The sequence below is a fragment of the Labeo rohita genome, chromosome 5 (genome assembly GCF_022985175.1).
Source record: "Labeo rohita strain BAU-BD-2019 chromosome 5, IGBB_LRoh.1.0, whole genome shotgun sequence".
Lineage (NCBI taxonomy): Eukaryota > Metazoa > Chordata > Actinopteri > Cypriniformes > Cyprinidae > Labeo > Labeo rohita.
The window spans coordinates 46,228,988-46,255,698 of record NC_066873.1 but is presented as its reverse complement, the minus strand read 5'-3'; the positions used below and the strand labels follow the sequence as shown (position 1 = coordinate 46,255,698).

At 30.8% G+C, this 26,711-nt stretch overlaps 1 protein-coding gene across 2 annotated transcripts in view; it reads right to left on the bottom strand.

Moving 5' to 3' along the window:
- Nucleotides 1-22,616, bottom strand: part of fubp3 (far upstream element (FUSE) binding protein 3) — a 31,738-nt gene extending 9,122 nt beyond the window's left edge. Inside the window, exons 1-12 of one of the 2 annotated variants that reach the window (XM_051110190.1) lie at nucleotides 22,439-22,616; nucleotides 10,219-10,354; nucleotides 8,411-8,447; nucleotides 8,252-8,301; nucleotides 7,882-7,953; nucleotides 6,337-6,394; nucleotides 6,054-6,216; nucleotides 4,646-4,744; nucleotides 4,451-4,552; nucleotides 4,262-4,364; nucleotides 2,367-2,467; nucleotides 1,559-1,700 (exon numbers count right to left, since the gene is read on the bottom strand). In XM_051110190.1, the coding sequence (XP_050966147.1) occupies nucleotides 1,559-1,700; nucleotides 2,367-2,467; nucleotides 4,262-4,364; nucleotides 4,451-4,552; nucleotides 4,646-4,744; nucleotides 6,054-6,216; nucleotides 6,337-6,394; nucleotides 7,882-7,953; nucleotides 8,252-8,301; nucleotides 8,411-8,447; nucleotides 10,219-10,354; nucleotides 22,439-22,537 (1,162 nt within the window). In that variant the 5' untranslated portion in view covers nucleotides 22,538-22,616. The remainder of the gene's footprint in view (nucleotides 1-1,558; nucleotides 1,701-2,366; nucleotides 2,468-4,261; nucleotides 4,365-4,450; nucleotides 4,553-4,645; nucleotides 4,745-6,053; nucleotides 6,217-6,336; nucleotides 6,395-7,881; nucleotides 7,954-8,251; nucleotides 8,302-8,410; nucleotides 8,448-10,218; nucleotides 10,355-22,438) is intronic. The other variant, XM_051110191.1, reaches the window with a different exon arrangement.
- Nucleotides 22,617-26,711: the final 4,095 nt, after the last annotated feature.

Below are 26,711 nucleotides of genomic sequence, written 5' to 3'. Positions count from 1 at the left end.
TTACATGTGCACATTGAAATGCCATTACACTAAAAGCAAAAGGTATTCTGAGATCTCTAGGTATCTCTATAACTTTATTCTTTATTTGTATTCATAATTATGTCTAAACATAAAATGCCCAATTCCAAAAAAAAAAAAAAAAAAAAAAAAAAAAAGGATTAACTTTTTGTAAATACTTTAAAACAGATTTTGTGTGTATATTTTTTCCCATTTTCACTTTAATTTTTTTTTATTTCAGTTTTTATTTTATTGATTTTATCGTTAATTTTAGTTTAAGTTTTTGTGTGTTTTTTTTAAATGTCTTTTTCTAAATATTGTTTTAGCTTATTGAATTTTAGTATTTTTTTTGAAAAAGAAATAAATAAATCAATCAATCACTAACAATTAGAAACATCATAAAATATTAGAAATTAGAAACGCATAAAATAAAATAAACCGATCCATAAAAATATTATTAAAAAATATATACATATTAAAAAAAGACACACATACATACATACATACATACATATATATATACATACATATATACATATATATATATATATATATATATAAATAATTACCAGTTCCAAAAATCCAAAACAAACAAAAATAAATAAATAAACAAAAAAAGAGCTAAAAAAAAAAAGAAAAGAAAAGGAAAAAAAAAAAAATTCAGTAATTCTGTTGCGTTTTTCATTTTTATTAATAAAAAAAAAAGTCTTTTTTTCACTAATTTTATTTAGTTTTAGTTATTCAATACTTCAACTTAAATGAAAGTTTCACATTTTATTTGATTTCATTATGTTAATTTTAGTTTAAGTTTTGTGGGGGTTTTTTTAATAATGTATTGTTTAAAATAATGCTTTAGTTTATTAAATTTCAGTACTTGAGCTTAAACTAAATAAAAACAAGAAATATTACCTTGGCAACTAACTGAAATAAAAAAAAAAATTATCTTCTTTCAAATTCGGTTTGATTTAATGGTTTGATTTTAATTGTAGTTCAAATTTGTCACTGTTTTGTGTTGTCATTTATTAATTAATTAATTAATTAATTATTTTTGTTTAAATAAGTCTGTATTGTCCTTAAGTTTTAGTTTTCTTATTTTCATTTACTTTGAGTTTCTAGCCAAAGGTTTTTTTTTTTTTAATATTTCAAATAAAAACGTTTTTATGATTTTAGTTTCTGATGATAACCCTGCTGTGCACTTAAACTCCAAAAGAAAAAGTGAACATGTCAAGCATTTCATTCATCAATAAACACAATGGCACTTATCGGACAAACGGTGGCGTTTCAGACCACCCAGAAGATGCTTTAACCCCATTGTAGTGCAATAAAGAGCTCAAAAGCTCCCTATAGAGTGAACACTTATAAGGGTCATTTATACACAGTGACATTTCAGAAAAAAAATGCATCTTTTGAGTTTGAAGGCCAACTCAAAAACCCACCTTGTTTTCTAAATTTTATCTGTTAATAAATCAACACTTTCATCACAAAACAACTTCCCAATGCAATGCTTTCTAGAAATAAACGAAACGGTCTGCAAACGATCGAATGTGGATGAAGTCCTAACCTTTTCCGATCACAAGGCCGCACTTATCAGCGGGTATTGTGTAGGTCACTTCCTGCAGGCCTCCAGGAGTTCCCATGTTCCAATCGCCGCGACCTCTGCCACGACCTCTGGGTCCAACCGGCCCTCCGAAGCCATCGCGCTCCTGAACGACAGACAAACAACACACGATTAGGGCTGTCAACCGTTTAACATCTAACTCTAATCTACAGAACAGAATTTATATCTAACGGCACATCAATTTGGGCTGAGGAATTACAAAACAAAAATCAGTGAATAGATGCTAGTAAAAAAAAAAAAGTAGCTTTAGAAAGAAATATTTTGATTCAACATTGCATAAATAAACAATAAATAAATAAATAAATAAATAAATAAATAAATAAATAAATAAATAAATAAATGGACATTAATGTTTTTTTTTATTATTTTAAATACAATTTTTTTAAAAATCATATAAAAACTTAATTAAATGCTCCTCTAAATATGAAACTAAAAGTGCCAGTAGGTTTTAATGAGTGAGTCATTGAATGAATCACTCAACCAACTCGCTCAAATGACTGATTCATTCAGAAATAGAGCAAATAATTTCCGGGTCACAGAATCAATTTGTTCAAAAGTACAAATTCTTATCTTGAATTTTAGGCTCACAAAACTGCATTCAATTGTTCTGCATCATGTACATCAGTTTCATGCATCAGTTAAAAAAACAAAAAACAAACAAAAAAAAAGTTTCTTATTCCATAAACAATTGCAGCAAATGAACATGTCAAATTGAAAGCTCTGAATAAAACACAAGACACACAAAACTCACCTGTGCTGTATGGACCAGATCATTGATGAGGTGAACGGCGTGCTGACATCGGTCCGGCTGACCCATGACCTGAGCGATTCGGTCCGGACTGATCCCATCATCTGAAAAAAAGACACAGAATTTTTATTAAAAAACAAACAAAAAAAAAAAAAACACACACCATAGATGCATAATCATAAGTTTCAAAGGATATTTAGAAAAAGATGCATTAAAAACTACACTATTCAGCAGTTCAATGAACTACATTAATTGAATTCTCCTTCCTGGTTTTTCAGTCTGTTCGCTACTTCAATTCAGATTCAGTGCGTGAATGAACTGAACAGTTGAATCGCTCGGCAGCATGAATATTCATGGGATTGTAAGCAGGCAGTAAACAGTGTAAACACATGTGAGAGAACAGTACATTAATCCCTGTAAACTTCTTAACGCTTCAATGATCCTTCAGGGCCTCCACAGTCTTAAGAGATTTGTGTGCTTGAGTGTGTCCCAACATGCCCCAACCTGAGCTCAGCAACATCCGTCCCCAAACACACAAACGCACATCCCAGAAAAGTCACTAAACAATTCTAGAAATCACATACTACAAACTAAATTCATGAATTTTGCTGGTAATGGCAAAAAAAAAAAAAAAAAAAAAGCTAAAGTGTACATTAATGCACGACCTCAGTTGCATTTGCATGCAAATAAATACAAACATCCCAGAAAAAAAACAAAAAAACCAAAACAAAACAAAACAAAACAAAAACAAAAAAAAAAAAAATTCTACAAACTAAACTCGTGCATTTTTCTGGTAACGGCAAAAAAAAGTTTGCAAAAGAGTATATTAATGCACAACTTCAGTTGCATTTGTATCCAAATAAATACAAACACAAACCCTAGAAAATTCACCTAGAAAATCCACAAAGATAAATCGCAAACTACAAACTAAACTTGTGCATTTTGCTGGTAATGGCAAAAAAAAGTTTGCAAAAGTGCATATTAATGCATGGCTTCAGTTGCATTTGCATGCAAACATTTGCTTATAAACTTTCAATCGAACAGATTTCAGCTGTAAGGCATTGTTTTATTCTTCCTGTATTGTAAAAAGTGCTGCACAAATCAATTTCAAGAAAGTTAAACTCCTCAAGCATTAAAAGTAAGAGAGATTGCATGATTAGAAACTATAAAATGATTACAAAAAATAAACCACAATTCTATTTAGCTTTTTTTACATTTGATTCATTTCTGTAATATTTTCAACCTGAATACTAATCCTATCTTTTTATTTGCGTTTTTGCCCCATTGTTTGCTTCTTTGTTCTTATTTTTAATGACAAAAACAAAAAAATAATCCTCGTTTAAAAGTTCTTTGTCAGAATTTGGTAAAAAACAAAAATCAGCAAGCTTTGTTTTCCTGCCATGTTCAACTATTGCACATCTAGTGTCATACAAGGTTATTATAGTTAACTGAAACGGAAGCTAAAATTAAAAGCATACCCCCCCCCCAAAAAAAAAAAAACAAAAAAAACAACCCATACTACAAACTAAACTCATGAATTTTGCTGGTAATGGCAAAACAAGTTTGTCAACAATTTGTAAGATGAACTCTCGTATTCTCCCTTAATAGGCAGAAAAACACCACAAAGACTTGATTTCTGTCTGAATCTGAGCCAGATTACAACTACTGGTTCAATTCTCAGCCAATTTTCACATGCATGAATGATTCTGAAGACATTACGCCTAATCCTGATTTACACTTTTCCCATTCCATTGCAGATTGTAAGTTACATGATGCATTTTGAAAACGGTTTTGTCACTGAAACTGAACATTTTTTGTATTAAAAACCAAAAAGAATGAAGGTTTTTCAAACTATGTATCATATGTAACTTAAAAATGTAATGTTTGTGAACACTGACCTGGCTTGAACTGGATCCTGACTCCTGCATCGTTTTGAATCTTCTTGATCATCTCGCCGTTTCTGCCGATGACGATTCCCACTGCGAACCTGGGCACTGCCACCTGCGTGAATAAACAAACAATGAACACCGAGGCCTGTGTGTCTTCATGTCAGCTCTAAATGAAGCCGGAGCCGAACGCGCTCTTACGTCGATGCTGCTGCCCAGTCTGGAGCCGAAGTCGCTGCGGCCGCTCCTGAAATCTCCCTGATCCTTGTCCCTGATGATCTCGACCACCAGCTCCCGCGCTTGCTGTAGTGAACACGCACACGGAGTCAGATATTTGTCTCAAACGGCACATAACACGACTGTATCTGTGACTGAATCACTGTTAAACAGACACACCTGAACTTTATAAGGGTCTCCAGTGATTCTCAAGGGTTTGTCTGATCCAGTGGGCATCGGGTCGTCCTGAATCATGATCATCTTTACTCCTGTCCTCTCCTGTGGATCAAAGAAATTGATTTTTGAAAATGAAACGATTCAAATTGAATCCCTGACTCAGTTGAATCGTTCAAATGGCCGACTCATTCAGAAACTGAGCAAACGACTGTCTTTATGAATGAGTCGTTGAATCATTGACTCACGTGAATCATTCAAATGGCTGATTCATTCAGAAACAAAGTGACTTTGCGAATGATTCACTGAATCATTGTCTCACTTGACTCATTAAAAAAAACGAAGTAAATTAATTGAATGAACGCGTTTACGAATAAGTCACTGAATCACTGACTCAAATTGTTCAAATGGCAGATTCATTCATGCAAAATAAATCAACTTTATATTTACATCAACTTGATATGTTCAAACAGTTGATTCATTCTAAAATGAAACAAATGACTGTCTTTCTGAAATAAGTCATTGAATCACTGACTCACTCAAATCGTTCAAATGGCTAAACAGCTGACTCTGAACACTGACTCACTCGTATTTGTTAAAACAGCTGATTCATTCAGAAACAAAAAGAAACTGCAAATGATTCACTGAATCGCTGTCACATGATTAGTTCAAACAGCTTATTGAAACACAAAGCACATGACTGCCTTTACAAATAAGTCACTGAATCACTCGAATCGGTCAAATGGCTGATTCATTCAGAAACGACACAAGTGAATCTGCATAAATGAGTCATTGAAGCAATCAACCGATTTGTTCAAATGGCTGATTCATTTAGAAACAAAGCAAACTACTGTCTTTACGAATAACTGAATCACTCAAATAGTTAAAATGTCATTCAGTAATTCAGAAACAAAGCAAGTGACTCTTTCTGAATGAGTCACCGATTCACGAACTCCCCTGATTTGTTCAAAGATCTGACTCATTCAAAAATGAAGCATGAGTCACTGAATGACTCCCAAACTTTCGTAATATAGTATAAAGTGATACACAAATGTTAGTGACTTTTAAATAAACATTACAAAATTTGAAAAAAAAAATAAAAAACAGAAACAGATAATTCATAATCGAACAGCTCATCTATTCTAACATATCACAACATTTGTTATGATATCATAATTTGTTAAAATATCTAAAACAAACAAACCAAAAAGAAAAAAAAAAATATATATATATATATATATATATATATATATATATATATATATATATATATATATATATATATATATATATATATATATATATATATATATATATAATAAATAACTTTTAACTAACTATATAAGTTTTTTTTTTTTTTTTTTTTTTTTTTAATTAGATATTTTAACAAATTTCACATGATTACCAAACCAACCTGAAGCTGTTTGATGGTGTCGCCTCCTTTCCCGATGACCAGGCCGACTTTACTGGCCGGGATCAGGATCTCCTGGACGGCGCTGTTCCCGTCCATCTGATTATGGAAGCCCGGTCCGTTTCGACACCGGTCCACGATCTGCCCCAACAACCTCTTGGCCTGCCTGACGAACACAACGACAGCACACGAATGACTTGAGGCTCATAATAAAGCAGAATCTGAAAGTGTAGCTTTAGTGCTGAAGGGTTAAACTGCGGTGCTGTTGAGGGCAGTGTGTTCTTACTCAATACTTTCTGGGGTCCCAGTCAGGGTGCAAGGCCTATCCATCATACCTCCACTGTCTGTGGGGGCGACACGACAAATAAACTCAAAACAGGTCAGAAAACAAAACAAACAAACAAAAAAACAACAACAACAAAAAAAAAATCTGCATAACACAAACTGGGCAAACGACGAGATGCTTGACTGGGTTTCGCTCGGCTCCAGGGTCACGAACGGATTCGCTCTGATCGACGCTCTTTTTGCAATCGTACAAATTTTTCATCTCTATATCATAAAAGCCATTTGTTCATGTTTGCATGAACAATTTACAGCTTCAGAGTTAATTTTCTCTGGATATCACAGTGATATTAGCATTCCATGAATTTAAACAAGACGAATCAAACACTTTGACTACATTTTTAAAATCAATATTTACTAAACAGTTAACTTTATGAGAAATATCCTGATAAATGTTGACAACCAGCACTATTTGGAAGGAAAAGCACCCAAACAATGCCAGAGTGTTCAACTGGAAAATAAAACAAGTTCATTTATTTGTTTGCGTAAACACAACAGAATTGTGTAGATCATTTTGCAAAAATTTAATTACTAAAAAAAGAAAAATACCAAATTATTAAAATTAAACAATTACTAAAGAATCGGTATCAATAATAATTTCTCAAATTTTTCTTATATCATAACTAAATTAAAATCAATTACTTAGGAATATGAATCAGTATCTCAATGTTTTATTATTTTTATTAACATTTATTGAATAATATTTTTATTACACATTTCATTATAACTTTTAAATAGTTTCATTATTACAATTTTTTTTATAATTTCATTTACATTTCTGCATAATAGTTTAGATTATGATAACAATAAATTGGAATAAATGCAGCGGCATAAATTATTATAAATTAAAATCAATTACTTAGGAATCTGTATCAATTTCTAAATTTTTTAATGATTCTTTATTAACATTTATTGAAAATTAATAATATTTTTATTACACATTTTCATTATTCATTATTATAACTGTGTATTTATCATTTAATTTAGATTTACGCATAACAATAATAAGTTCGAATAAATGCAATGGCATAAATCATTATAAATAAAACTTGGGAATATGCATCAATAATTTTTCTAATATAGTCTACTCTCAAATGTTATTATAATTACAATTATTATTAATTAAATATTTTTGGTTATATTATATACCCATATAAAATGTATTACGCATTATTTATTATAATATTTTAATTAGTATATTTTTTTTTAATTACATTCTAAGTTATATAATGTGACTTCTTGCTTTCCCCTGGGAATCAAACCCATAATCTAGGTGTTGCTGGCGGCGTGCTGTGCAGTTTGAGCTTCAGGAAAGACTATTGTGTTGTTTATCAGACACTTATAATCATCATACGACGGAAACAGTCAGTGGCATCCTAAATTCTGGCGTGCTGTAAACGTCACGCCACTCTCCGCCAATAATGTCAAACCAGACAAACTTGAGGCTCCTGAAGGACACACAATAATTCAAGATCAGGTCAGAACGTACCAGCAGCGATCTGGATCTTACAGTTGGATTCCAGCTGAATTCTTGTGATCTGTTCGCCGCCCCGTCCAATGACTGCAGGACAACACAAACACACAGATCAGATTCTGTTCGGCCAAAAACGGTTTGCATGCTGTTTTTTTTAAAGAAGAAAATTATTCAATAAAAAAAAGTTCTAAAAGGCCAAAAATTTGACGCATACTGTTTTTTCAAGTTGCATTTAAAAAAAAATTGTAAAACGTGAGCACACTGCAAAAGACATGACAAATAAGACTCTTAAAGCCCAAATGTTTCCATAAGACTCCATTGCTCCATTGCCAAACTCCATAAGAACAATATCTACACATTCAATGAATTTATCCACAATACTTACTGAATCCAACCATCTTATCAGGCACTTTGAAGTCTTCTGTTATTATAGCCCTAAACAAACACACAACAACAATCATTACAGCTCTGCTTAGAAATGCACGTTTATTGGTCTAAAACTGTAATATGCAATATAAGAGTTTTAATGAATACAAGTGCTCACCTTGTACTATGTACCATTGCACCGAGCTGGTTAGCCACTTCACAGAAACAAAAGGAAAAAATACATTAATGTTTATGACTTAAAAATACACAGAACACAGAAGAAACTTTATTGAAAAGTAATTAAAAAATAAATTAATTAATTAAGCACATTTAAAAATACGGTCATAATCCAAGTTCTGAGACAATAGAAATGCTTTGGTAAAATATTGTTCAAAAGTTTTAATAAATAATTAAATAGTTCAAAAATGGTATCTAGGCAAATAGCAAAGAAAATAATAATAAATAAACTTTAAAACCGTAAAATTAGATCAGGATTATTTATTTATTTATTATTATTATTATTATTATTATTATTATTATTATTATTTCAAGTTGAGAGACAATAGAAGTGCTTTGGTAAAATGTAGTTCAAATGCTGTAATAAATAGTTTAAAAATAGTTTTTACATAGTTAAATAGCAAAAAATAAAATAAAATAATATTTTTTGAAAACAAAAATGATTTGAATAGCTTAAAAACAGTCAAATTAGTTATTATTATTATTATTATAATAATAATAATAATAATAATAAATAATAATAATAATAATAATTAAATAGCAAAGAAAATAATAGTAATATAATAATAATAATAATTTTTTTGAAAAAAAAGCTTAAACAGTAAAATTAGTTTATTATTATTATTATTATTTTTATTATTATTTTTATTAATTATTATTATTATTATTATTATTATTATTATTATTATTGTTGTTTGTCTAAAAAAACTGTTTTAAAAGTTTTTTTAATGTATTTTCCAAGGTAATTTTTTTGTTTACAAATAAGATGCAATGCTAATTAATATAATTTTGGGGAGTGTTTTTTCTAAAAAAAACCAGAAGGGAAAGATACATGAATTGTTTTTTACTGAAAAATACACAGAACATCATATTACAGTCTCCCAGAAGAAACTTCAAACTTTAGAATAAATGTTTAAAAAAAAAATTTTTTTTTAAAGCACATTTAAAAATACGGTCATAAATAATCAATTATATAAAGTTCTGAGACAACAGAAATTTTTGGTTAAAATAATGAAGTTCAAGTTTTAATAATAATTAAACAGCTAAAAAAAAAAAATCTTTAAAAAAAATTAAATGGCTTAAAAACAGTAAAATGTCCATTCAAGTTTTATGAACAGCCAGTAACAATTTAAGCTAATAAAAAAAAAACACTGCATTGATAACTGAAAAAAAAATAAAATAAAAATAAAAATAAAAATAATTTTCCATCAATTTAACTTTAACTTTCAGGCCAGTTTTAATCATGACATGTCTGAACCACAGCAGTCGTGCTGTGATTGTGTCTGTATGACTGTTTTAAAGCCTCTGCTCTCGTTCTCTGCAGCGCTTCGGCCGCACAAACAGGTTTCACTTCCTGAAACATCTCTCACGCTCGCCGTTTTCTGACGTTTGCTACCTCTTTCGCAAGCGCTTCAAGAACAGAAGTACCAATCAATGACTGGTGCGGAAAAAAAACGTGGTCAAAGGTCAACGCTTCATAAAGTCCTGCATTGATTTGAACCTCACAGTTGCTTTACATTTGTCCCATGGACTGTATAACTGTGAGACGACAGACGCGTGTGCTGACTCACACGGATGAGACACGCACCACATCGGGCCGAACTCACATTAACTACTCATTTAGTAGATGCTGCAGCGTTAATACACAACATCTGTCACCGGTGTGTGTTTGCATTAACACACACCTCATCCCATCTGAGTTTACAGTCTTAATGATCCATCTGATAAATGAAGGACATGAGGACGTACCTCCTTCGTCCAGCGAGCGTTTCTGCCCTCCATAGCCGTACAGCGCGGCATCGACGACTGGAGACGAGTTGTTCAGATGCTGCATCTGCTCTCCTCCCATCTTAGCAATCTGTAAGACATCAGCGCAAACCACACTCTGAAACACAGGAGTACACCGACAGAAAACAGATGAAAATATTATTTTTTGTGCCTATATATTTATATTAATATAGACAATTTTGTATATATTGCATTTAATTACATTTAAATTAAATGTATAAAAATTGAATTTAATTATTTTAAAATAATAAAAAAAAAAAACCATTTATTTTGATGCTTTTGCTTTTATACAGAACAAACTAACACAAAACGACCTACTAAAACAAAAACACACAAAACTAGAACAGTTGAGGGACAAATGCATACAAAGACAAATTACTGGACAGGTAATTCTACAAAATGCAAGCTTGTAAATGTTTGAGTCAAAATACATACAATCATAATAATAAAGCACATTTTAAAGCGCAGTATTATCAGTCATAAAAAAACCTAAATTATTTGTAATGCTCTCATTGCATGTAGGTAACACAAGCATTAATACAATTTTGCTGAAATATATCATGATATGCCACTACATGCAGCAAAAGCACGCCATTTTTTCAGTGTTTCCTTTTTTTTTTTTTTTTTTATTCATTTAAAACCACTGTATTAGTAACAGAAATGTACCATGAAATATAAATTTGACAAAAAATAAAATTTACATTTATATTTTTCTATTTAATATATAAATTACATTTTTATATATAATTATTTAAATGATAAACTTTGTATATTTAAATTAAAGTTGGTGAAAATATGTATGTACACAATTTGCTAAACAAATTATTTAAAAATGATAAAATTTTATATATAATTTAAATTATAAACAGTTAAAATTTGTTAATAAATATACATGTACACACAATTTGCAAAAAAAAGAAAATTATAAATTTCTTATATATAATTATTTAAATGATAAACTGTATATTTAGGTTAAACGTTGTTAAATATATGTACACATAATTTGCAAAAAAAGATGTTAAGATAAAAAAAAAATTATTTAAATGATAATTTTTTATATTTAAGTTAAAGTTTGTTAAATATTTACATACACAATTTGCAAAACAAATTATTTAAATTATAACATTTTATATAAAATTATTAAAATGATAAACTTTATATATTTAAGTTAAAGGTTGTTAAATATATATGTACACAATTTGCAAAAAAAAAAGATTAAAATTACTACATTTTTATTTATAATTATTTAAATTATAAACATTGTATATTTAAGTTAAAATTTGTTAAAAAAAAATATATGTACACAATTTGCAAAACAAATTTAAAAAAATGTATTAAAAATAATTATTTAAATGATAAACTTCGTATATTTAAGTTAGTTTGTTAAAATATATATATATACATATACAATTTGCAAAATATTATTTAAAAATGACTAAATTTTTATATATAGTTATTTAAATGATAAACTTTGTATATTTATGTATAAAATTTGTTAAAATATATGTACACAAATATATATATATATATATATATATAGATAGATAGATAGATAGATAGATAGATATAGATATATATAGATATATATATAAAAATTTATGTGTTTGTGTGTGTGTTCAACTTTTGTTCAACTTTAATTACGTATGTTATTATACACACATACAATTATATGAAACTATCCAAATCCAAAATCTTGAGTTTAGTGCGTCAGACAAATAACCTAAATCATCCACGAAAACAATCAGAGCTATTAATCGTAAGAATAAAAGTGTCCTTCAGCAGCATCAGTACTGAACGCTGTGAGACAGAGAAGAGACGTCCTAAAGCTGCTCAACTCAAAGCAAGAGGCCATTTTGAGGAGAAAGACTGGAGCGGGGCAGAAAGAGAGCGACAGAGAGAGACAGGCCCGTCTCCACCTCTCCCCTCCAGCTAAACCCTCTTTCTGGGGAATGCTGGGAAGGAATGCCAGCTATGCGAGCGGCGGGATAAACGAGCGACCCGAGGGAACGACTCCAGCGAAACGCAGGGGAAGGTAAACAGGAGTTGGAGGAATTCAGACGAACAACCGGACACTTGTTGCCCACTTGACACGGACGCAACGGGTCCTTTCCAGCGCTCACGCCCGCACCAACGTGTACCGCAAGCGGACGCGCAAGGAACGAGCCGACGTAGGTCAATGGAGTCCATTAATTACCCATGATGCAACAAGCACGCTGACGAGCAATCACGCAAACACCTCACACGAGCAGGGCAAAGGCAGCGCAACAATGGGTGGAGAAACGAGACCGTTCACTTCTACACGCTCACGGATTAACACTAATCACCACCTGCTCTGATTGTTTCAGTAGTGACTAATTCAATGAAACTGGATGAGAAACAGGTTTTAAACCTCCTTTTAAATCTTCATTCCGACACAGAATAAACACTCTAAAAAAACTCTAAAGTTTTTAGTAAAAGAACAGAACTTTGCACATGCTTCAACACCCTCAAAATACACATCAATTATTTTTTCAGATTTTTTACAATTATTTTTGAAGATATTAAACCATTTAAATAAAAAAAAAAATGATATTACATATTTTAGATGCATGTATGGAGTGACATCAGGTGTCAAAAATACTGTGTAAATGATCTATGGAGTTATATTAGTGTCAAAAAAAAAGCATTTTTCACATATATCAGATGGGGCTTGGATTGATTTTTGTTGACAAACATGAATATGAAACATTGCAGCAAGAAAATGTTCACTTTTTTTCATTTGAAAATGAAAGGTTATGCAAGTAAAAAAAAATTAATTTGCTTGATTTTTTCCAGAATAATATTAATGGCATTTAGTTAGACATAAATATGTACGTTTCATCATTTTAGACAGTCTTTGAGCAATAACGAGTTAAAAATTCTCAAGCGTATTTAAACTCTCATTCTAATGGGATTCATATTTCATACTATTAATTCTCAGACTATATGTAAACTTCAAATAAATTCTAATTATGAAATTATAATAAAATAAATATTATATATATATATATAATAAAATAAATATTATATATATATATATATATATATATATATATATATATATATATATATATATATATATATATATATATATATATATATATATATATATATATATATATATATATATATAAAATTTATATAAATTCGAAGTAATTGAACTAAATCCCATTCATTCCAGTGGGGCTAATACTGGTAATTTTCTATTTTTATACTTTTTTATAACTAATTATAGTTCTTATAAATGTCATACAAATATATTCAAATAAATGGAATTATCAATATTGAAAGAAAATAAACTGTAATTTTTTTAATAAATATAAATTTTTAATATTATTTTTGCAATTATTTATCATTAACTTTAAATAAATACATAATTTTTTTGCATCATATTTTTTATGCGTGATTAATGTAACAATAATAATTAAACTTTATTTTATATAGCGCCTTTAAAAGCAGCATCTCAAAGCGCTGTACAAACATAAAAATAAAAGTTAAAAGATACACACACACAAAAATACAAGCAGAAAAAAAAATACAAAGCCAGTATAATATATATAATTTGACATTTCAAAGGATTCTTAATTTTTACTTACTTATAAAAAATAAATAAATAAAAGTTGTTGAGTTAAATGCAGTTGCAGAAACAAATAAACATTTTTAATTAATATTTTTATTATTAATTTTTAATAAATTAATCTTCTTTTTTTTTTGCATATTTTTTTGTGTGGTTAATGTATAATTTGACATATCAAAGAATTCCTACATTTTATTTGCTAAAAAAGGGTTACATGCAGTTGCAGTAACAAACATAAATTTATGAATATTATTTTTTACATTACTTTATTATTACTTTTTAATAAATAAATAAATTAATTAATTAATTTTATCATATTTATTTTGTCTAGTCAAATGCAGTTGCAGTAACAAACATAATTTATTAATTAATATTATTTATTTTATTATTCATTTTTAATAAAGACATTTTTTTGGCATCATATTTTTTTGTGGTTTATGTATAATTTGACATGTCAAAGAATTCCTAAATTATACTTGCTTAAAAAGGGTTACATGCAGTCGCAGTAACAAATTTTTTTTTACAAATCTTTTTTTACATTATTTTATTAATTTTTAATAAACAAATAAATGTATTCATTTTTCTCCATATTTATTTTGTGTGGTTTATGATTAATTTGACATTTCAAATATTTCCAAATTTTTTACATACTAAAAAAAAAAAAAAAAAAAAAAAAAAAAAAACCCAAGTTAAATGCAGTTGCAGTAAAAATACTGTAACATTCAAAACATTTCACATTTGTACACATTCACTCATTAATATGAAGTTGGTGATCAGATACAGCATGGTTTTATCTAAAAAACATTAAGTAAATATTAAGATTCCTCATGTCCAGACAGGAAATGTGAAAATACACATAATTTGGATGCATTACGAGGGTTAAACATGACAGCTGTCATTGCACTGCTCGGACGAAGCCGATTATGTAACTCGTTCACATGCGCGTCATCGCAAATCAAACACAAACGAGCGCTCGTTTCTATCGCGAGAGAGCAAACTACAGATAAAGTGCATTGTGACGGCTGATAAATCAGGTCTGGAGCGTTCAGCAGCGGCAGAGACGGCGCGTTTGTCCACACAGGCTGTAAAACGGGCCTGCGATTCTGGACGTGAGCCCAGGTCTATTTTCTTCCCCAGTTGATAAAAGCTGACAAACAGGCGCCCGGGCCGCGCTCAAACACGAGGAGAAAACTTCAAAACCGGCCACAGGTGTCACAGCTCTGCGTTCAAGGCCACACGCGTCAACAACGGACAGAGACGTGTTACGAAATGGAGCCTGAACGGCACACGTGTGCACAAACATGTTTAAAACTACATGATCAATCATTACCATATTAGCAATAAAATGCGTGACATTAGAACAAAAGCAGAAAACCTTAAAAAATTAAAGTCTTATAATTCAAGCATTATTATAAAGCAATAAGGCACAAGAGGTTGTGCATTACAGTGAAAATAACTCTAAAATTAAAACTGTAAAAAAAACAACAAACAAAAAACAATTACTTGAAATAAGATAACATTAACTGAAATAATATTAATGAATAATAATTAATAAATAATATTATTTATATAATTATATATATTAATATTAATATTAAATTTCACATCATTTTTTTAAGATTTTGGATAGATTTAATTATCTAGATTTAATTTAAACTAAAAACTAAAACCATTAATAAAACCTTATATGTAAATCAGAATAAAATAAATGTTAACTAAAATGAAATATTTAAAAAAAAAAAACTTACATTTCTCACTTTAATTTAGCTTAATGTGATGTACTAAAACAATTAAAACTGAAATAAATAATAATAATTACACACACACAAAAACTAGTAAAAAAAATAAATAAAATAAAATAAAAAGGGGGATATAATATATAATAATAAAAAAAATAATATAATAATAATAAAAAATATATAATAATATTATAATATTAATAAATAATATTAAATATCATATTTTTAGAGAAACTTATCTAAATTTATTTTAAACTAGTTTTAGATTAACTTGACATACTTAAATAACTGAAACTAAAACCATAAAGAAAACCTTTATATATATATATATATATATATATATATATATATATATATATATATATATATATATATATATATATATATATATATATATATATATATATATATATATATATATATATATATGTATGTATGTATGTATGTATGTATGTATGTATGTATGTATGTATGTATGTATGTGTGTGTATATATATATATATATTTTTTTTTTTTTAAAAAAAAAAAAAAAAAAAAAAAAAACTTATTTCAGCTAGTTCCCAAGGCTGCATTTCTCACTTTATTTATTGTGATGTACTAAAATAACTAAAACTGAAATAATACACAAAAAATACTAAAAATAAAAATAATAAATAAATAAATAAACAAATACACAAAAAAATACTAAAAAAATAAATAAATTTAAAAAAAAAATAATAAAAACCAAACCTCACTAAAAATTAATTTAACTCAAATTAAAATGAAAATAGAAAATGTTAATAAAAACTATAGTGGCAAAACTGGTCAAATCACTGCAATACATATTTTAGAGTGGTGTATTGTTTTCTAATGACAAAAGAATTAAACAGCAACGTTAAAAAAGTTGTTAATAACAACAACAATCAGAATAAACAATTCCTTTGTGAAGTACCCATTCATTAGTCTAACTGCAGCGGTTTACGACGGCCAAACAATGTGGCAACACCGCATTTTATAACAGCTTTTATTTAGATATTTGAGTTAAATGACAGCTGCTTAAACTAATTAACACACAACCGCCCCACAAACTAACCCAAATTAATGAGTATTACATAATCAAAAACTCAAGCTTAAATCTCTTTTATAAACTTATTGTGGCAAGCGATTTTTCATCAAGCGATCAAACTCGCACAAACGCGAGGCGTTACTGTAGAAAGCAGAAGACACGCGGTCTGTCAGTACAGTATCAGGCTCTGCTCACGCTGACAGGCCTTAACGGAGTATCGATCCGTCAGGCGCCTCCTTACAAGCGCCGACACTCAGGAGATTTACAATGAAGTCATGCAGAGAAAACAACTCTACACTGAGCTGCATTAACATCTCAAAACATGCTGAAAAACTTAACATCTCAAAATGGGTTTAAAAAAAAAAAAAAAGCAACGGTTTGCTACCTGTATGACAAAGCAACACCTGATGAAATCGCACCTGTATGTCGTGAATAAGCTATAATAATGGAACACGCAGGCAAGTTTACGGCTCCCGTCTGGTTTTTCATGTTATGCAAACGTGGTGCGGCACATGCACGCATGAGCGACTCCTCTCAAAGTGTCTCATATTCACAGCTCCAGCTTCTCTCTGAAACACAGACACGCGTGTGTCGCGACAGCTGCACGTCGCCGCTTTACTGTACGCCGCTCAGCAAATCAATGACTTTAACAATCAACTCAACTACCACAAGATCTTCTGTGGAATAAAGTGTAATGTCTGCAAGATAGTTTAACTTTTCCCAAGTACTGAAGTGCTGACATGAGTGGATATACTACATGCAATATTATACGCAATGGCAAAAGTTTGATTCTGAGTATTAAAACGCTAGACACACTGCATGCAACACTATCTGTAGTGGTAAAATTACACTTACTACTGTTAAAACTGACTTAAAAATTAGCACTTTCATAATTGCCATTGCATGTAGTATTTTTGCTCAGATGAGAATTGTAATTATTACACTTAATATACTCTGATCTCAGCCGATTTACAACATGCAATGCTATATGTAATAAAATGAACATTATAAGTATTAAAAGTACTCATCTCAGCACTTATAATATGTGCAATACTTTATGTAATGGTAAAACTACCACTTTAATAATAACAATCTTTTTTTTTTATGAAATACAGTGTTGCATGTAGTATATATGCTCATATGAGCAATTAGCAAATGTACTACATGCAATACTGTATGTAATGGTAAAATTAAGATTATGAGTATTAAAAGTACTCACTTGACAATTACATACAATATTGGATGTAGTATTTCTTCTGAGACGATTATATGCTAAGATGTCAATTAAAATTGAACGTGCTCTGCAATATTATGTACTTGCAATATTATATGCAATGGTAAAACGACAATTATGAGTATTAAAAGGGCTCATGTGAGCATATATAGTAAACAATACTAAATGCAATTGTAAAATGATGATTATGAGTATTAAACATGCTCATTTGAGCAGATATACTACAAACAACCCTATATGCAATTGTAAAATGACGATTATGACTATTAAAAGTGCTCATGAGGAGACATACTACTCACAATACTATATGCTAGGGATGCACAATATATCGGCCACCATATCGGTATCGGCTGATAAATGTTCATTTTTACTGTTATCAGTATCGGCCCAATAAGAAAATTCGTCCGATATCTTTACGGCGATAAATAATGTATTATTTCCTTGGGAGACACGTCAGATGCACATTGTTCTCCATGCTGGTTTTGTAATGCCTGAAATATGATTGGAATCACTTGGAAAAGTACAATAAACTTAATTGCAACATGTGCAGGGCAAGACTGTCAAAGGCTACATAAAATTATCATGTGAACATTACTGTAAATAATGTTGTGGAATCTTTGTGCGCCCGTGTTTTATGCATGTGTTGATTGTGCCCACAACAGAGTTACACCTCCATGACAGTTCAGTTCGCTTTTGCATTTGCAGCCTTTTGTGCAACTGTACCTTGTAATACTGTTTATTTTATGCGTTTCTGATTTATCTCATATATATAATGCGCTGGGTTTATAGTTTAAGTTGATAGAGCTTCAGTTTACCGCTGATCTTCAGCTCAGTGCACACAGCTCAAACAGCTGCACACAACATTAATAACTATGATTGGGAATGCCGTGTATATAACATTCTAATGAGAACATTATTATAATAAAACATTGTGAATTCTTTGGGTTTAGGTGCCGTGTTTCAGCGTGTTGTTATGTGAGAGCCAAGAGCGCGTCCACAACACATTCTGACTACACAGCATGTAGCAACCGCATCACGTTGTACATATATAAGTTGTAATATTATGTTTATGTTGTTTAAATATCTGATTAATCTCATAGGATGCTTTTCCTTGAGTTAAATAAGCTGCTAGCAAAGCACTAACGTTAAGTTTACCAGTGTACATTCAGCTCTACAGCTTCAGTGCACGCAGCTTAAACAACAATGCACACCATTAATAACTAAAACTGGGACTGTCAAATACATAAAATGATAAAAGACTACAGTGATAAAAAGTTGTGAATTCTTTGGGGTATATTTGCCATGTTTCAGTATGTTGTTATGAGAAGAACCAAGAGCGCATCCACGAGTTACACATCTGACTACCGGATAACTTTTAGATTACTTGGGCATTTCCGTCTTTTTGTGCATTTATAGGCTGTAATATTATGTTTATGTTCTATAAATATCTGATTCTCATATAGCCTAATTAACCCGCTAACAATGTTTCAGTTTACCTGTGTTCGTTCAGCTCTGCAGCTACAGCGCAGGCAGCTCAAACAGCACTGCTGCTATTAATCAAGTATTAATAAGTATTAATTTGTTACTTTATCAAAATCATTGATGCATTATTAATAACCACCGCTTTTATTTTTTTCTTATTAATTTCATTATTATCCATGCAGAGAATATTCCGTTTTATTGATCCATAGTGCAGGCATTTTAATTCTTTACACGCAAGTAATTATTTCCAATGACTTGTTTGCATTATTTATGCATTATTTTATTTATTTGTAGGACTTTGAGAAAATTTGGCAATAGGAGAGTAAAATTATTTTTCAAACATACACTGTTAAAACTAGGCTGCTTATGTTGAAGTGTTTGGGATGTGGCTTTCAATGATGAGCGGGCTATCAAAAAAAAAAAAAAGGATTTATATTTATCGGCCAACATATCGGTTATCGGCTTTCATATTATTATATATATATATATATATATATAAATATATATATCTCAGCCAAAATTTTCATATCAGTGCATCCCTACTATATGCAATTGTAACATGAGGATTGTGAGTATTAAAAGTGCTCATATGAGCAGATATACTACACACAATACTATATGCAAAGGTAAAAAGAGTTTTAATACTACTAGTTGTTATCTTACCATTAAATACAGTATTGCATGTAGTATATCTGCTCAGACGAGCACTTTTAATAGTCATAATTTTCATTCTATCATTAAATACAGTATTGCATGAGTATTTCTGATGAGATCAAGATTATTAGTATTAAAACTGCTCATCTGAACAGAGACACTTCGTGCTATAGTATATATAAAATGGTAAAATGGCGATTAAATTAATTAAAAGTGCCGACCTGAGCAGATATACTACATGCAATACTATATGTAATGGTAAAATGATCACTTTTAATAATTCTAATCCTTATCTCCATAGATATACTATGCGCAATACTACATGTAAGAGTAAAATAGCAATAAAAATAATTAAAAGTGCTGATTTGAGCAGATACACTACACGCAACACTACACTACTATGCAATGGTAAAAAGATGGGTTTTAGTGATAACATGCTATTTTACCATTACATACAGTATTGCATGTATGTAGAAACAGATATACTACATGCTACATGCAGTGTAATCATTTCACCACTACATATAGTATTGCATAAAGAACAGCTGCTTAGATGAGCAATTTTAATGCTCAGTCTTCATTTTACCATTAAATATTGCATTTCACACAGTATTTCTGCTAAGATAAAGATTATGAGCGCTCATATGAGCAGATATACTACATGCAATAAGGTATGTGATGGTGAAAAGAGCACTTTTAATAATTACAAATGTCATTTTATCATCATATATACCGTTGCAAGTTGTATATCTGCTCAGATGAGCACTTTTAATCATCATTTTATCATTAAATGTAGTAGTGCATCTAGTATTTCTGCTGAGATGAAGATGAGTATTAAAAGTCCTAATTTGAGCACATACACTACATGGCATATATATTATGGTAAAATTATGATTATGAGTATAAATGCACTCATTTGAGTAGAACTACCACATGCAGTACTGCAATAATGGTAAAATAAAGATTGTGAGTATTAAAAGTGCTCATTTAAGCAGATATACTACATGCAATGCCATATATTATGGTAAAATGATGATTAGGAGTATAAAAGTGCATATTTGAGCAGATATACTACATGCAATGCCATATATTATGGTAAAATGATGATTAGGAGTATAAAAGTGCATATTTGAGCAAATATACTACATGCAATGCCATATATTATGGTAAAATGATGATAATGAGTATGAAAGTGCATATTTGAGCAGATATACTACATGCAATACCATATATAATGGTAAAATAAAGATTGTGAGTATTAAAAGTGCTCATTTAAGCAGATATACTACATGCAATGCCATATATTATGGTAAAATGATGATAACGAGTATGAAAGTGCATATTTGAGCAGATATACTACATGCAATACCATATATAATGGTAAAATGATGATAACGAGTATGAAAGTGCATATTTGAGCAGATATACTACATGCAATACCATATATAATGGTAAAATGATGATTAGGAGTATTAAAAGTTCTCATCTGATCAGACATACTACATGCAATACTATATGTAGTGATAAAATGATGACTACAGTTACAAAAGTGATCATTTCACCATCCACACAGTACTGCATGTAGTATATCTGCTCAGATGAGCACTTTCAATCATCATTTTACCATTAGAGCATGTGGTATTTCTGCTGGAATGAAGATTTGGAGTATTAAAAGTGTAAGTCAACTTTCTGCAGTGCTGTAAGCAATGGGGAAAGGAGTGCAATCTTCAGTTGAGTAGATGTGCTACATGCAGTAGTGTGTGTTAGTGGTCAAACGAAGCTGGAGTATGAAAGTGCAGTAGTCGAGCAGAAGCACAAGGCCTCTGAAGAACACGAGCATGATAATGTGAAACACACACAGTGACAGAACTTCTTTCTTCGCTCCTAAAACTGCTCGGAGCGCATGATCACCTCTGAGGATTCACTACACGAGTGTGTGCGCGAGAGTGTGAGCTTTAGCACGAGTGTCAACGTGCACAACAAACTTCACGCCGCGCACTTTCCGCTCGTTTGCGACGCACGAACGTTTGCGCAAAGCCTGGAGTTTGTCGCGTGCGAGTGTGTGCGCGTGTCGAAGTAAGTTTTAAGATGTGTGCGCGTGTGTGTGAGACAACAACAGGTTGCAGCAGTTTGTTGCTGCCGTTTTTGGAGTTCGCGGTCGAGCGGACAGCGCTAAAGTTGTTGTCGTTGTTGTCAGCGCGATGTTGTGCGATTCGAGCGCGTGTAAATTGTGTTTCACGGTTGTTGTGTTGTGGCCTTAATCTGAGTCTGTGTGTGTGTGAGAGTGTGAGTGTGTGCGTGTGTGTGTGCTGGAGTTTTTAAAGCTCCTGCAGCACTAGCAGCTAACAGGCTACACACTCTCCGTCCAAACGCCGCTCGTCAAACACACTCACGGACACATCTCATCCTCACGCGCTCGCTCGCGACTCTACCTGTCGTGCGCGGTGGAACGGGTCCGTGAATCCGTCCGCCTTCATCCCGGGCTGAGCCACCGAGGCCTGTCCCTGCACCAGCTCCGCCATCATCATCATCACACACACTCACACACACGGACACACACAAGCACATAAACACACACGGAGTGTACACTACCGACCCCGGAACAGGAAACGTGCGCGGGAGCAACGCGAGACCTCAGTGGGAGACGAGACTCTGCGAGATTTCACACACGTGGTTCTTACAGCGCTTCGCTGCACAGAGCACCAGACTGAAAATTACACTTCATTTATTAACTTATTTAATAAAGACCTCATTTGATCGCTTTTTACACTTTACATGATCTTACTTGACTGATTTTTTTTTAGCTTTTATGTGTCATTTTTATTTGTGTTATATTATAATGTGAAGAGTTCATTTGCAAAAGCAGATAATCCGTTTTTAGGAACTTAAAAAAAATCCTTATTGTGCATTCCAATTCATCTTAATCGAACTGCAGTTGGGTTATTTTGATTAAGTAAAAATAACTAAAAAATCCAGCTAACACAATAAAAAATATGACAGCATAATAAATGATTTTGTTATGTTTTTGCAAACAAATTCTTCATATGTAAATACAGATATTTTATGTGCGGAAATGTACTAGGATATAACTTGCAATGCTCATGTTATATCAATAAACTTGTTAATATCATTTATTTCATTTTAATTCAATATTTCTTATTTTATTGTTTTTTTAATATTTTAATAATTGTAATCTCCATAGATACACTGTAAAAAAAAAAAAAACACAATTTGAGTCAGCTTAAAATAATTTGTTACCCTGCTGCCTTAAAATTTTAAGTTTTTAATTCAACTTGAAATGTAACAACTTAGATATTTGTGTTTGATAAACTTAACAGATGGGTAAGTAACCCAGCTGCCTTAAAATTTTAAGTTGATTCAACTCAAATATCTAAGTTGTCACTTAGTATAATTTAACATTCAAAGTTGAATAAACTATAAAATTTTAAGGCAGCCAGGTTACAAATTATTTTAAGTTGACTCAACAAATTGTTTTTTACAGTGTATACTATATGTAAGGGTAAAACGGCAATTAAAATAATTAAAAGTGCTGATCTGAGCAGATACACTGCATGCAATACTGTATGTGATGGTAAAAAGATGAGTTTTAATAATAATAGAAATAAGCATTGCATGTAATATATCTGCTCATATGCAAACTTTTAATAGCCACATTTTAGCATTAAATATAGTATTACATGTAGTATAACTGCTGAGATGAAGATTATAGTATTAAAAGTGCTCATATGAGCAAATATACTACATGCAATACCATATATATAATGGTAAAAATATTATTATGGGTATAAAAGCACTCGAGTAGATATACTACATGTAGTACTGTAACAATGATAAAATGAAGATTATGAGTATTGAAAGTGCTCATCTAAGCAGATATACTACATGCAATACTGCATGTAATGGTAAAAAGAGGAGTTTTAATAATTATTGCATGTAGTATATCTGCTGAGATGAAGATTAAAGTATTAAAAGTGCTCATATGAGTAAATATACTACATGCAATACCATATATATAATGGTAAAAATATTATTATGAGTATAAAAGCACTCATTTGAGTAGATATACTACATGTAGTACTGTAACAATGATAAAATGAAGATTATGAGTATTGAAAGTGTTCATCTAAGCAGATATACCACATGCAATACTGTAAGCAATAGCAAAATGATCACTTTTAATCATTATAATCATTTTACCACTACATATAGTATTACATGAAGCATATCTGCTGAGATGAGTACTTTTAATGCTCACAATCTTCATTTTACCATTAAATATAGTACTGCATGCAGTATTTCTGCTAAAATGAAGATTATGAGCGCTCATATGGGCAGATACACTACATGCAATACTGTATGTGATGGTAAAATGAGCACTTTTAATAATTACAACTGTCATTTTACCATTATATATAGCATTGCAAGTAGTATATCTGCTCAGATGAGCATGTTTAATCATCATTTTACCATTACGTATAGTACTGCATGTAGTAGTTCTGCTGACATAAAGATTATAGTATTACAAGTGCTCATTTGAGCTGATATACTACATGCAAAACCATGTATATAATCACAAAACGATGAGTATAAAAGCACTCATGTGAGTAGATATACTCAGTGTAGTACTGTAATAATGATAAAATAACGATTATGAGTATTAAAAGTGCTCATCTAAGCAGATATACTACATGCAATACTATATGCAATGGCAAAATGATCACTTTTAATCATTATAATCAGCATTTTACCACTACATATAATCATTTTACCATCATTTTACCAATACATATAGTACTGCATGTAGTATTTCTGCTGAGATGAAGATTATAGTATTGAAAGTCTAAATATAGTTTATGCAGTGCTGTACGTAATAGTGAAATGAGCACTTAAGTGTAATCTTCATTTTATTCTTATATTTTAAATATTTTATTCTTATGTAACTTTTTATTAGATAGACGGATAGATAGATAAATCGACCAGTGAAAAACTATGGCAAAAGCTCCTATATATTCTTAATTCGTCACAGCAAACAGTCACTTTGATTCAACATGACTGGAATATTGGTGTGAAACAGTCATCTGTGATGATCCACCTCAGTTATGATGAACTCATTCACACATGTGGAAACATCTGAGAACATCTGGCAGGAACTGTTGGGCGAGTCACAAGTTAAATACATTAAAATTGCCATCAATTTTAGACCTCCTTATGCAAATTGGATGTGTCGGCTGAATGACGGGCATAATGTGTGTGAATCTGAGGTACAGGGCAGATTCTGAACAGAATGCACCTTAAGAAAGTACAGACAACATAAAACATACACTACCGTTCAAAAGCTTGGGGTCAGTAAGACTTGTAATAGTCTTTAAAGAAGTCTCTTATGCTCATCAAGGCTGCATTTATCTGATTAAAAATATAGAAAAAAAACAGTAATATTGCAAAATGTTTTTACAATATAAAATAATGTTTTTTATTTTAACATACTTTAAAATAGAATTTATTCCTGTGATGAAAAGCTGAATTTTTATCATCTGTTACTCCAGTCTTAAGTGTCACATGATCCTTCAGAAATCATTCTAATATGCGGATCTATTATTAGAATGATCAATGTTGTTGGATAATATCAACAGTTGTGCTGCCAAATATTTTTTTCAGGATTCTTTCATGAATAACAAGTTTAAAAAGTACAGTGTTTATTCAAAATATAAATATTTTATAACAATGTAAATTATTTATTATTAACTTTTAATAAACTTTTAATTATTAACCTAATACTTCCTTGGTGAATAAAAGTATTAATTTCTTAAAAAAAAAAAGAAACAATAAAAATGTACTGACCCCAAACTTTTGAACGGTAGTGTACATGTAAAAATACCATAACTTATAACTGAGTTGGTTTTAGTCTGGTGAGATCTTTGGTGAGAACAGAGTGTGAACATTAAGACAAACCTGTTCCATGAATAAGGTAAGCTTTATTCAGGACGTGTTAAAAATGAGTCATTTTCAGCAACCTACAAAACCACCATGAAGGTGTTTTTAACAACTTGTTTTAAAGGAATAGTTCACCCAAAAATGATCATCAGATTTGTACAAATGTGTCATTGCATCACTGCGTCACCAATGGATCCTCTGCAGTGAATGGGTGCCGTCAGAATGAGAGTCCAAACAGCTGATAAAAACATCACAATAATCCACAAGTAATCCACACCACTCCAGTCCATCAGTTCACATCTTGAGAAAACAAACGCTGAAACAAATCCATCAAGACACTTTTAACTCAAATACATTGAGTCCATAATCCATAATAAGACTTCCTCCAGTGAAAAAGTGGTCTGGTCTGAATCAGGAGAGAAATCTGCACAGATCAAGCACCGTTTACAAGCCAAAACAGCTCTAAACAAATATGTGGCTGGATTTTGATGGACTTTTTCACTGGAGGAAGCGTTATTAAGGATTATGGATTCGTATTTCAGTTAAAAAAAGGTCTTGATGGATTTGTTTCAGGTTTTGTTTTCTCGAGATGTTAACTGATGGACTAGTGTGGATTACTTGTGGATTATTGTGATGTTTTTATCAGATGTTTGGAGTCTCATTCTGACGGCACCCATTCACTACAGATGATCCGTTGGTGAGACAGTGATGCAATGACACATTTATACAAATCTGATGAAGAAACAAACTCAT